This window comes from Crocodylus porosus, unplaced genomic scaffold (genome assembly GCF_001723895.1).
Source record: "Crocodylus porosus isolate Cpor-Errol unplaced genomic scaffold, CroPor_comp1, whole genome shotgun sequence".
Classification (NCBI taxonomy): Eukaryota; Metazoa; Chordata; order Crocodylia; family Crocodylidae; genus Crocodylus; species Crocodylus porosus.
In genome coordinates, this window is record NW_017728943.1 from 61,815,259 (window position 1) to 61,828,215 (window position 12,957).

A 12,957-nucleotide genomic window follows, 5' to 3' on the forward strand; every position below is an offset into this window, starting at 1 on the left:
TTGGCTGCCAGCCATGCATGCATGCCCCTGGCAGCTGGGGGCACAGCAGTGCTGGCGGTGGTGGGAGCACTGTGGCAGTGAGTGGGGAGCTCCCACAGATGTTGCTGGCACTGTTTGGGGGGGGGGTGAGCGCCGACCATGGGTTGGTGGCCACTTGCAGGTGCCGCGGGCAGCATTGGCCAGGGCTGATCAGGGATCAGGTGCGCTGAGCAGTGACTGCCCACAGGTGCCGCTGACCTTTTTGCAGGGGGTGCACCTGCTGCCAGTATTTTTTTTATGACCCCCTGCCTCAAAATACAGAAGTGTATCGCCTTTGAGCATCTAGTTCTCACTCACACACACAGGCGAGCTCTGAGGAGCCCTACAACGTCAAGAAGAAGACTTATTCGCATCTTTTTTTTCGGCACACGATAGTTTTCCAGCGATTATGATACGTTTGTGCTTCCAAAAGGATCACTTCACACTAAAGACCTGGCCAGGCTGACTTGCACCGGGGGCTGCGCGGGGCACCCTCCAGCCCTGCCAGGGCTGCTCCGCGCAACCCTGTGCTGGGCGGCCGAGAGAAGGGGCCCAGGGCGCTCCTTCGGCGTCCTCCTGCCGATGTGGGGAGAGGAGGCGATGCCCACCCAGGCCGGGGGCCGAGGCAAGGCTGGGGGAGGCCCCGGACCCCGCGCTCCGCCCCGCCCCGCCCCGCAGCGCCATGGCGGGCTCGCCCGGGCCTCTGCTGCTGCTTCTGCTGGTGCTGCGGGCCCTGGCGGCGGCCGAGTGGGACCTGCGCTTCAAGGCGGCCACTGCGGAGGCGCCTGTGCGGCTCTTCACCGAGCCCGAGCTGGCCCGGTACAGCGGGCAGCAGGTACGGCCCGGCCCGGCCGGCCCCCCCACTGTGGGGGAGGCTGCCGGGACTAGCGCGGGCTCGGGGCAGTGAGGAGACGGGGGCACCGCTCGCCACCCCTGCTCCCCGCCCACTCCCCCAGCGGCGTCTGCGGGCGCTCGCCCCCCGCCTCGCCTCCGGGGCACGCGGCGCTCACGGCGTTGTTCTTAAAGTCTGCACTTCGGGAAGGTGGAAAACGTAGCTCTTTCTTTCATAGATCCATCAGCTGTAAGGCTAGAAGGGGCCTCGGAAGATCGTCGAGTCCAGCCCCAAATATGTATTTACTATATATATATATATATTTATAAAAGAAAGAGCTACGCTTTTTACATTCCCAAAGCACAGACTTTAAGAACAAGGCCAAAAAACATGAGAGTTGGCAATACAGCAATGCTTTATGTTTATCATTCTCTCTGGCGAAGGGAGGCCTGAAACTAAAAGTACACCCAGGAGTCTAGGTACGGTGCTAGATATTACCCCAGACCAGGGCAGGCCCACAATTTTTGGGGGCCCCCTGCCCCGAAGAAGCCGGCAGCAGTTGGGGAGGTGGCAAGCGGCCGAAGAAGCCAGTGGGAACAATGTCAGCAGCAGGGGTGGTGGTGAGCAACTGGATGCAGGGGGCCCACTGTAGCCGCAGGTTTGTGGTACAGGACAGGCGTACGGACTGGGGCAGGGGTTTGTTTTCCTCTGTGCCTGGCTCTTTACCTGGCATCGCTGACACCTTTCGTAAGGTGGCTTTGGGTAAATCCCGTATCTTGTATTAGGCCAACTCAAATAGAAGCAGGAAGTCAGCTGCCATGCTTCCCCTGCTTCAGCCAGGTAGGTTAGGATACTAGGTCCGTGCTGTGCCAGGACTGACTGCAGCCCTATGCAGCATTTATGTTCTAGTTTGCATGGGGTGGTTTGCATAGGGATGGTCCTACCTCAGGCAGGGGTTTGGACTTTTCACAACCCATGGGTCATGACCCAAAAGGGGGGTGCAAGAATATATGAAAGCATGGCGAACAACCTTTAAAAATGGATCAACACACTTTAAAAATAGATTCTCCTTTAGAGGAGAAAAATGTGGGAAACCACTGCATCTTCCCTTGCAGGATGGTAGAGGTCCAGCCTATGAGGGGCTGCTTAGGGCTTCCCCTGCCCCTCCCTGCCCCTACACACTCTGTGGGGGCTGGGGCCCAGGGGCGGGGGTAGCAGGTGAGGAGTGAGGGGCACTGGGTCGGTACTGGCTATCAATGTTTACAAATGGGTCCCGGTACAAAAAAGGTTGAGAACCACTGGACTAAATGACCTCTAAAGGTCTCTTCGAGGCCAACTTCTCTATGACAGGCAGGGGAAGGAGAGCAGGACAGGCTGTAAGTGAGGAGTTATCTTTGTGTTAAGAAATGGGACTGCTCTGGGGTGACTCACCTGGCCCACAAGCGAACCTGCTCTCTTGTGGGGGATGCATGATGTCTGAGCAGGCTCACGTATTGCACACCACCCCTCCTCTACGTACAAACAGGACGGCTATGTGTTGCCAGGCCTACGCAGCTAGCAACTAACAGAGATCTTCCTTTACCCTAACAATAATGGCAAATAATTATAAAGTGGGAGGTCCCCATGACATTTATACAAATTCTGCCTGATTCTAGGTTTGTCGTGTTGTAAGAATTTTAGCTAGATTAATACAGCGCCTCAGGTAAGCAGTTATCTGTATGCACGCATGTAGAATTACAGACCAAGTAGTTTACAATTCAGATTTAGAAATGGCAGAAACATTGATGCTAGAGCAGGTTGGGGGGAGTGAGAGCCAGGACTACAAAAAGACAATAAAAATGATACTGGTCTTCTATGCACAGTCTAATAGTGCAAATCGTTTGCTAAATTAAAGTTCTCCTTGTAATGAAGAGAGTGGGAAAGGAGGCTAATAGTGAGTAGAGGGGAAAGTGAGGGGGAAAACTAGGTTATTTGATGAGAAATGTAAAGGGGGTTGGGGTATAGTGAGGAGGCAGACAGTTAAGGGAGAGTATGAAAGACAACATGGGCAAAGAGTCGGTGTGGTCAGTTAATACGGTCAGTAAGTAGGATAGGGGGAGGATTGTGTAACACGGTGGTCCTCATCCTTGTTAGATTCAAGGCATCCCTTGTTGGACTTGAGACACCCCTCAGAAAATGCCAGCTCTTAGTTTTCACTTCTGTTTTGACTACAGAAAAACACTAGAGCAATTCTTCTGTTGTAAAGAACTCAGAAAGTGCACAACAGGTCTGACTGGTTTTAACACTGTCAATCCCTGGCTTTGTTATGTGAATCGTGTTTCCACACCCAACAGTGCTAACATTGCATGGCACCCCACAGCACCCTTAAAGGTATGGGGGGGGGGGGACACAGAGAATTACAGCTTTAACTTCTCTTCCCAACTATGCAGTTAGTCAAGTAAATAATACCACCAACCCCACCCCCCTGCTGGTCAGTAAACAAGCAGCCAAGAACGAATGGTTGGTAGTGATCAGCTGAAGGAATCAACAAACAGTATACCAACTGATGGTGACAATCCACAAATGATTGGATGCATTGGAAGTGAGGACTCTTTTTGTATTGTGAAGGCAGGGGGCTGTTTGGTATCTGTTGGTTAGATTTTCCATTTCCAAACAGCTCAGCTCCTACAAGTTCCTGTTGATATCAATGAGATCTGCTTGCTGCAGGTGGGCACTTTGAAAAGAAGGGCCTCATTTGGTGCAGTGGTAAAATCACATTTTGCAGGCCAGAATTCTTTCCTGATGTATTGGCATCTGTGACTTGTAATTTAAGCTTAGAGTGGGGATGATACTGAGGCTAAGAAGTATAGTTGATGTTCGTGTTGAAATCTTAACCAAATAGTTCCAAGCATGACTTGTCTGCAAAGTAATAACTCTGTATGGTTGTGAATTTTCTCTTGTATAAAAAATACTGACATTTCTGAAGTACTTTTATAAATTCTTCCTAGCACCATTTACAGTATTGTAAAGAAAGGAAGGTAAGCATATTACCCTTCTTAAAGGAAGTATGTTGCCTAAAACTAATAATTGTATGTATCTAGCATCTTTATCCAAGTGTTTCAGGGAACTAAATAAAAATAACTTCCTGAAGGCCAAACAGTAAACTAGCAGCAAAATTTGGAAGAGAATACAGGTTTCACTGTTCTTGTTTTCCTACTCTAATTTTTCCTTATCCATGGCCATTAAATATGTAAATGTTGAAAAATCCTTGATAGATAGGTCATAAAACGGTCAAAGAGTTGGCACTTTTGATTAATGCAGGAAGAGCTCGACAGTACTTTCCTCACCTTGGCACACGTAACAATAGAAGTTCCTTCCCAAATCATAGTGTGCAAATAAAACAAGACCATTACTCTCTCAGGTATTTCAGAGACAAGAGATCTTAATTGTCTTTGCAGCAGTGATAGCTTCTTCTGGGATGATCAAGATAACTACTAGAATCATCAGACAGTGACCCCAGTGTCTCCAGTATGAGAGAGCTTCCTCCTCCCCCACAGCAACCGGTACAGCAACAGAATGGGATATTCTTCCTGTTTCCTTTCGGACAAAAATAGAACAGACACCAGAGATGATCTTCCTTACAAGCATTTACAGACAGTTTCTCATTTTTTAGATGTCTGTAGAATGTTGTGAAGCAGAAGTATCAAATCATGCAAGATACAGAAATACAAATATTTTCTCCTTCACATCTTGCCTTGAATGCCTCCACATTTCTCAGCATCATGGCTACCTGTTTACCTTTCCAAACTGCTGCAGTCTCTAGTGAGATAAACCTCAACAAAAATTCCTCCCATTTACAAAGTTATTTGCTCACGATGAGTTCTGCAGTTTTGAAAGCTGTTGAGATTAAATGAAGTATCTTATTCTGATACTGGCCTAGAAGGCAGGATACTTAGGCCTACTGATTTCAGACTAAATGTACTGTACCCCAAACAATCTTCTGTTCGTGTTCTATTCCAGGGGCTGGCAATGTTTTTGGCTGGAAACACAAAAAACACCCCAACCTCGACCTATGCCTCAACATGGGTGGGGGAGCTGTGATGGGCTTGATCCATGCTGCCCCAGCCTCTTCCCTGGCATGCACCCTGAGGTGTGCGTGCAGCCGGTAGCAACTACAATGTGGGCTACTTGCACTTGGTGGTGGGCAAGCTGCAAATACCTGTACCAGGGTCCAGGGCCCTGAGTGGGGGCTCCACAGACCTCGGTGCAGCGGATTGTAGCCTCCCAGCTGCCTGACACAACTGGCTTTGGTTCTGGGCAGCTGCTGCCTGCCACAGAGCCCAGGCTGCTCACAGCAGGTGGTGAAACCATTGCACTGAGGTCTGTGGAGCCCTGGCCCAGCTCGTTGCTGGCGGTGGGTGCACATGTTCCTCAGGGTGGGCTGTGGAGGAGGGGCCAGGGTTGTGCTGCCCCAGGCCCATTCCCCTCTGTGTGTCCAAAGGCGTGCATGCAGCTGTTGCACAAAAGTTCGTTTCTCTGGAGGCCTGCAAAGATCACAGACACAGTCATCAGCCGGTACAAAAGGATGTATTTGTTTGCAAACAAGGTCAGAGTGGGGTATTAATGCCCAAATCAGCTTCTGACAAACTAATTGTGTTTGCAAGCAGAATTTATCTTCTCTCTCCTGAGCACGTGTGCAGACACCAGAACTCTTACAGCTACTTCCGTTTCATACAAGCATACATGTAGTTACATCATTACATACATTGCATGTATAGTATAATTAGCTACTTAAGTATGTGGGGCGGAGAGATGAATATGCAACAGTTCATTAAGCATGCCCAGAAACTACAACAGTTCGCCAAAAGTTCATATCCCAAGGCCAGTCAATTGAATTCCAGCTTCTGTAATCAGCATGAGAAAGGCTAAGGCGGGACCGGGGGAGAAAGGAGCCTTGGTCAGTATTTCTTTCTTATCAGGTGCAAGATGCAAGCTGCGCATTTCTAACACAGCTGCCATCATGCAGCTGGTGCCAGAGCCTGGTACAGCTGTTTGCTGTAAGTAGCCTGGGCTCTATGGCCAGCAGCAGCTGCCCAGAGCCTGGGTTAGTTGTGGTGTGCCGAGCAAAATGGCTTCACATGCCATGCTCTGGCACATGTGTTGGGGGTTGCTTACTCCTGTTTTATTAGGTCATTTAATCAGATATGTAGGTGGTGTTGACAGGATCACAACAATGACACAAACATTGCAGTTTCAGAGTTTTTTAGCTTTCTAGCTTTTTAGCTTTTTTAGCTAGTAAAGAAATGTCAGCTGTCTTAAATTCAGAATGATAAAATCCTTTGGTAATGTATATGGATGTCTTCTCTGAGCAGCTTGCTGGCTGACCTCCTCAGGACTTTCTCCAGAAGTCAAGAAGACACCAACCAGCATCTTATTGACAGAGAAAATCTCTTTGAGGAAAGCACACAATGGAAGCAATTGTTTCCTAAGTAAAGCAAATCAGATTTGTGTGTGTGCGTTTGCTTTATCTGCCATTTACTGGTCCAAGCAGAATGCCCTACACCCTTGCTTCTCAGGCAACAATCAGTCACTTTCATCTAAGAACAGAATACATTACTTAATGATCTTGGAACACAACAAGGATGATGACCTGGTTCCAGAAAAGGGAAGTGTTTTGTATGACCCTTAGATTCCCGGGTAAGTGGCAGTCAAAGAAAGAAACCTGGAACTATCATTTCCTGAGATTAAGTGTTTAAAAGTTTGTCATGGATGATTTCAAATACTGGCATTTAATCCTGGAATTTCAAGTTATTGCCTGTGGAAGCAAGAGAGAGCTCTATAGAGCATAAATATATACGTGCCTTCAACAGACATCTGTTGACTAGTATCCAAATAGTGAAAACAAGCTTCAGAATGGGAACAGGGAGGATACAGTCTCTCTGTGTACAACAGCAGCATTAATAATACTATTAGAGCCAATCTCTTGATACTAACGATGAGATTTCATATAAACATCAGATAATGAGTGCTGGTTATATTTTTGAGTGCATTAAATTTTTATGACTTACAGCTTTATGGCATTCCCTTCCCCTCCTTCCCCCACCCCTTTATGGTCCAGAAATCTCTCTTTGCTCTACTGTACAATGCCAGTAGCTGACATAGGGATGCACGACTGGATGGCAGCTGACATCCTTCATAATGCCATATTGTATAAATGCCAGCTTCTCACTGTCAAAGGAGAAATCTTTTTCTTTGCCTTCCCCCTGCCTCCCTACCAAGTATGTAATAGATTTTTAGGCTGACCAAAAACCCCTGGATGTGAATTTAGTGCACAGTGGTCATGACTAAAGTGGATACAGAATACAGAGCGAGGAATTTGTTCTCTCCTGAGTATTCTGCTCCATCTTAATATGTGCTTTTTTCTCCACGTAATAACCTCTAGAGCTCATACTGGCCTCTCTGTTTCTTTCCAGGAGGGTCAGCCTATTTACATGGCAGTGAAAGGAGTGGTTTTTGATGTTAGTTCTGCAAAAGGTGAGAGTTGATTTCTCCTTAGGGTTTCTTCCCCACCTTTTCTTCTCCTCAGTCATCCTATCATTGTTCTTAAATGTGGCAGACTATTAGAGAAATTCAAATTCGGTTTAAGTACAAACACCATGCCTGTTTTCTTCCTCATTCCTTCTCCAACACCTTCCCACACTGAGGCCATGTGTAAGCTGCAGTCAGCTGTCTAGTGGCAGCACATGCAGACACACCCAAGTTAACTTTAACTAGCTTGGGTACTGACAGAGTGAAGTCACCCCCCCCCCCCACATACCTACTTTCTGAGCTCAGTCCACAGTCTGCTGAAGTCAATGGAAGAACTACCTCTTGCTTCAATGAACTTTGATTTACAGCCCAAACTGTCTCCTTCTCATTTATAAAGTTCACTTTTTCTTGAGGCTTTTTTTATGTCTCAGCAGTCACTTTGGAACCTGATGTTATCTTACATCCTAGCTAGGCCAAATTTCAATCCTAGTGGAGAAAAGATTATAGTGTACATTAAGTCTGTCTGAATTAGTGAACGTAGACTCTAGGGGGTGGGAATATGATGGTGGGGGTGGGCAGTGACATGCTGGTGCCCTGCCCCTGCCGATTCTGTTGCCCCTTACTAACAAGCCACCCCCCACCCCTGCTGCTGCTCCTCACTACAGACCCTCTGACCCCAGCCCTGCCAGTGCCCCTCATTCCCAAACAGCAGCACCCTGTTCCCCCGCCTCACTCCCTGCAGTCACCTGCCCTACCCAGCCCTGCTGGTGCCCCTCACTCCCAACCTTCAGGCCTCTGGCACTGCCAGTGCACTGCATACCCAACCCAGTGTCACCCATTGTGTCCGCCGTGCCCCTCACTCCTGATCTGCAGCTCTCTGCCTCCCTCCCAGCCCTGGTGGTGCCCCTCTCACCCTACCCACAGCCCCTGCCCTCCGGCCCTGCCAGTGTCCCACACTCTGGACCTGCAGCCTCTGCCCCATCAGCCCTACTGGTACCCCTCACTCCCAACCCACAGACCCCCACCCTCCCAGCCCTGCTGCCCAAGCAGCTCCCGCATTGTGCGCATGCAGGCTCACACACACGCACTCTCTGTCTCTTACCTGGGAGCTTGCCAGAGCCCGCACAGAGAGTACATGACCCCCAACAGCCAATTACATTGCCCACTGCTGCCACCCCCCAGGCAGTCAGCCTGGGAGAGCAGAAAACCTGGACATTTGATCTTACTTTAAAAACCCGCCTGAATGCAGCACAGGGGCCAAAAAAAGAGGACACGTCCGGGAAAACCTGGACTTATGGTAACCCTGAGTATGCCGGTCACTTCTGGACTTTTGGTCCAGCAGCCAACCCACTACAGCCTGGGGGTTGGAAACCTCTGATCTAATCTAGGGTTTTTCAGGAGATAGTTAACATGCATTAGTTACACTGGGTAAAAGACACACCTTCTTTGGAATTAAGATAAAGCCCATTTAGATTGTGTCTGTGTTATGTTTTCTTTACCTAGTTAGTGGATTTGCTGGTTAACTTGAGGTAATTAACACATTTATTAAGGTCACTATGAAAACCTCCTGAACATTTATGCCAGAACACAAACATACAGCCATTTGTTCCTTACCTTAGACTGAGCCCTAGTCTAAATAAGCTCTGGGCATGATGGCACTGCTCACTTACCATGCCATTCTGCACTGTGCTTCTGACGAGGGAGGTAGTGCAGATGGAGCACTATATTTTCAACCCAGCACAGACTGGCACGGTAAGGGAGACAAAGAAATGCCATCTCAGGATTTATCTAGACTGCAGTCTAAAAGGTATTCGCAGTTTCATGTAAAGACCTTGTGTAGGAATGTTTCACTCAGCCAGTGATAAAGGCACCCTATCTTGTCTACTCAAGGCTTGTTAAACACATTAGCTAACAAATACAAGCTGATTTACCCTAATATACACAAGACATTAGATTATAAATTCGTGAGTATGGAACCTCTCTTTTTTATGAATATGGAACACAGCTCTAAATATTAAATGGTCAGAGGACAATACTAGGTAGGAACTAGCTCACATGAAGAGTTTTAACAATGCAATTTCTGTGTCCAGAATGGTGCAGTTAGAGGGCAGCCTAAGTGTTTGTTTGGAGATTTCAACAAAATTTGGGAAGGAAAAGGCTCAGATATGAGCACGGGTGGATCTAGGAGAGGAATGAGGGTTAGTGTGGCCACACCCTAGCATGGGCTCCTACCTACCAAAGCATTGCCTGTGCCTGTTTGCCAGCTGGCCAGCATGGGCTCCTACTAAAGCCACTGTTTTCACATGGCTCTGGAGCCCAGGGGGCAAACACCACTTCCATTTGTCCCCTGCATCCTCTTCCTCATGCCAAATTCAGACAGCAGCAAAGGTGGGGTGAATGGCAGTAACGCTCACCTGCTGGGCTCCAGAGGTATGTGAAAGCAGTGGCTCTGGAAAAACCCATGCCAACTAGCTAGTGAACTCAGAGAACTCACTGTGCATGTAAAGTCAAAGGGGCATGTGAATGCAACCCTGCCTCCATATCTGCCCTGGATGTGAATTGTTGGTTTTGGCTCATGCAGAAGTATAATGGGCTAAAGACATGCTGCTGTAAGCCAGCACAGAATGTGGACCAGTGTCATCATTATTCAGAGTCTGAGCAGTACTAGATTTCTTCTTTTCCTTGAACAGAGTTTTATGGAAAAGGTGCCCCATACAATGCCTTGGTTGGAAAGGACTCAACACGAGGAGTTGCAAAGATGTCACTTGATCTGGCAGATCTAACTCATGACACAGTAAGAAACAGGCTTGTCTGTCTTACTCCTTCTTTGCAGTTTCACTCTTTTTTTTACTTGATTTCACTGAAATATATTTTGGTGCTCCATAGTTATGCTGGACTTAATGCCTTGCATAAAACAGATGTTTATTTTCTTGGAAACAGTGTAATATTTAATTACTTTCTGCTGAGATTATTCAAGACCCCTTCTCTTATGCAGATTTCCACATTGTCACTTATCAAGTCCTTTGATTTTACTTACTTTTTAAATACGGCATAAATATGCATGTACATTTTTGCATTTTTGTCATTGTCCATATTTCATGTAGACAGGACTCACAGAAGAGGAGCTAAAGTCCCTGGATGAGATCTTCAATAATGTTTACAAAGCCAAGTATCCTATTGTTGGCTACACTGCTCGAAGAATTCTGAATGAGGATGGCAGCCCCAATCTGAACTTCAGGCCTGAGGATCAACCACATTTCAGCATTAAAGATGAGTTTTGATATATGATTTAGCATCCCCAAAAGCCCTTGATAGTCACTGTAAAACACTAGCCTTTCTCAAAAGGAAGAACACTTCGTAGGAATTGCATATGTATATCTTTTTATCATTTTTTTAAATTGCAGTCCTCTGGATGTTGACAGCCTTACTACTGTAGTGAATTCCTCCAAGCAGTGAACCAAATTAAATTATATCAGTGGCACATAGTTGTACTATTTCCTGTGGACTACAGGATTCTTTCCATAAAATATTCCACTGCCAGTGTCTTTATTTCTCTCTTTAAAAAATAAACAAACAAACAACATAATTAAAAGTACATCCCATCCCCTAAAGTGGAGAAAATGCTATGTAACAGCTAAGCAAAAGACTGGTGTGTCTGCAATTCCTGAGTTCCATTTCTTATTCTGCTACAAAGTTACTGTGTTAACCAAGTCTCTCACTTCACTTCTATGTTTGTCTCTTTAAAATAGGTTTCCCTTCCTTATTAGGGTTGTAACCTTAACTAATAAAGTTAAATCTGTTCTCCCTTCAACTTTATAAATTCCCTTTTTAAAGTTCACTAATAAAGTTAAATGTGTTGACTTTAAAGACCTTTGGATACAAACCTGCTGACTTCCCCAAAATATAATTATTAAATACATTTTATTTGCTGTATTTGTGCACAAGCTGAAAGATATAAAGCAAGGAAAGGCTACATTTTTTCCCAGGGAATACTGAAATATTTAAGACTGTTATTGCAATTTCAAGATAATTAAGAATTTTTTAAACTAATAATAATATTCATATTTTAGGTTAAGTTATGATGATTATCTTCATAACCTCCACTTTGTTAATCCTGCAAAACAAGGGAGTTACTATTTAGAATATATTTTTATTCTATAGTCTTTATTCACATACTGATAAGTGCAAGTTTATTGTGGTTATTTCAGTATAACCTGAATATTCCCAGTATCTTTGCATTGTCAGATAATCTCTTTGCCATTACTGGCGCTTTCTCATTTTTAATTCCCCCTCAGGTTTTCTCTGTGATTACTGCATTTCTTGACTTCATCACTACCACTGCAATTCCCTTGAGGTGTATGTGTTCCCTTTTTGTTTAACTTAATATACAACGCCAGATCCTTCTGTCAGATTTCTTTTGGAAGTCTGTCAGACTGCCCTTAATTTACATTGCAACCAGAGGCATCAAGAGCTTAGGCTATACAAATTGCTGATAATCACTGACTTCCATTAACTGAAGTAGGATCTGAATTGTAATTTATGAAAATTTACCTGCCACTGTAACAGGTTAAAACAGCGCTGAAAAACTGAGCAGTTGCTTCCAGTTTCTCAAAGATACTGTGCTCCATTACATTAACCTCCTGGGTGCTTTCTTTCAAAGAGTACATTATTAGATTGCTTATTTTTCTCATGGTAGAGGGGAACAATTATCTGTTGACAGAATAAACTGCCTTGGTTGCCCCTTATTTCTTTCATATTTACAGTAAACTATGCCTCCTTTATAGCCGCTGAGAAGTGAAGTTTAGCAATTAAAGCCAAGGACCCTGGGATTTTATTCCTAACTTTGCCACAGAGTTCTTAAATGCCCCTCTGCACTTTGGGTTACCTGTGACATTTAATTACATCAAAGTGTTTTGTAAATGTAAGCAGCTGTAAATGAAGTATTTATAAAGCTAGGGACTGAATAAAGTTGGTGAAAAACGTCACCACGGTCAGTTTTTTCTGGATTAAATATTTTTAAGATTAAAAAATCCTGGATTTTTGTTTGCTTTTTAAAAGCATGAAACTTACTTGGTTAATTCTGGATTTTGAAAACTTCCCTATTTTTGGTTTCCCTCGAAACACAGAAAACTTTGAGTAAAATTGAAGTTTTCTAAATGTTTTTATGGACAAAAAATCATTTTCTACAAATTGAAATTGATGGAAAAAATTGTCAATTGGCTGTAGAAGAAAGCTCCATCAGCATGCTGGTTGCTGTATAAATATAAAATATATAGTTTACAGTCTGATGCAGGTGGGTATGATAATCGGGTTGAATATTCAGTGCCAAAATGCACATCATCATTGAAAGATTTACTGACAGAACTGCATTTTAAGGAATTATTGCATCAAAGAAATGGGTGGCTAAGTGTAAGAGGTGGTGAAAAAATGATAGAATAAAAGAATAATAAAAATAGTAATGGAGGAGCTTCTCTGATGAAAGTACAAGGCATTATTTCTTTCTTCTCCAAGCTTGTTGCAGCACTCTGCTTCCAGGTGTGTGCTTCCATGACTGTTTGCAGTTGTTTAACTATGACTTCATCTTAGATCATTAGCTTTAC

General features: G+C 45.1%; 1 protein-coding gene across 1 annotated transcript; it reads left to right on the forward strand.

Annotated features, from left to right (window-relative positions):
• The first annotated feature begins 685 nt into the window (after nucleotides 1-685).
• NENF (neudesin neurotrophic factor) lies at nucleotides 686-12,342 on the forward strand. The gene is made up of 4 exons (XM_019549449.1): nucleotides 686-853; nucleotides 7,303-7,363; nucleotides 10,048-10,151; nucleotides 10,462-12,342. Exons 1-4 carry the CDS (start codon nucleotides 701-703, stop codon nucleotides 10,636-10,638), a joined length of 495 nt encoding a protein of 164 aa, XP_019404994.1. The 5' UTR covers nucleotides 686-700; the 3' UTR covers nucleotides 10,639-12,342.
• Nucleotides 12,343-12,957: the final 615 nt, after the last annotated feature.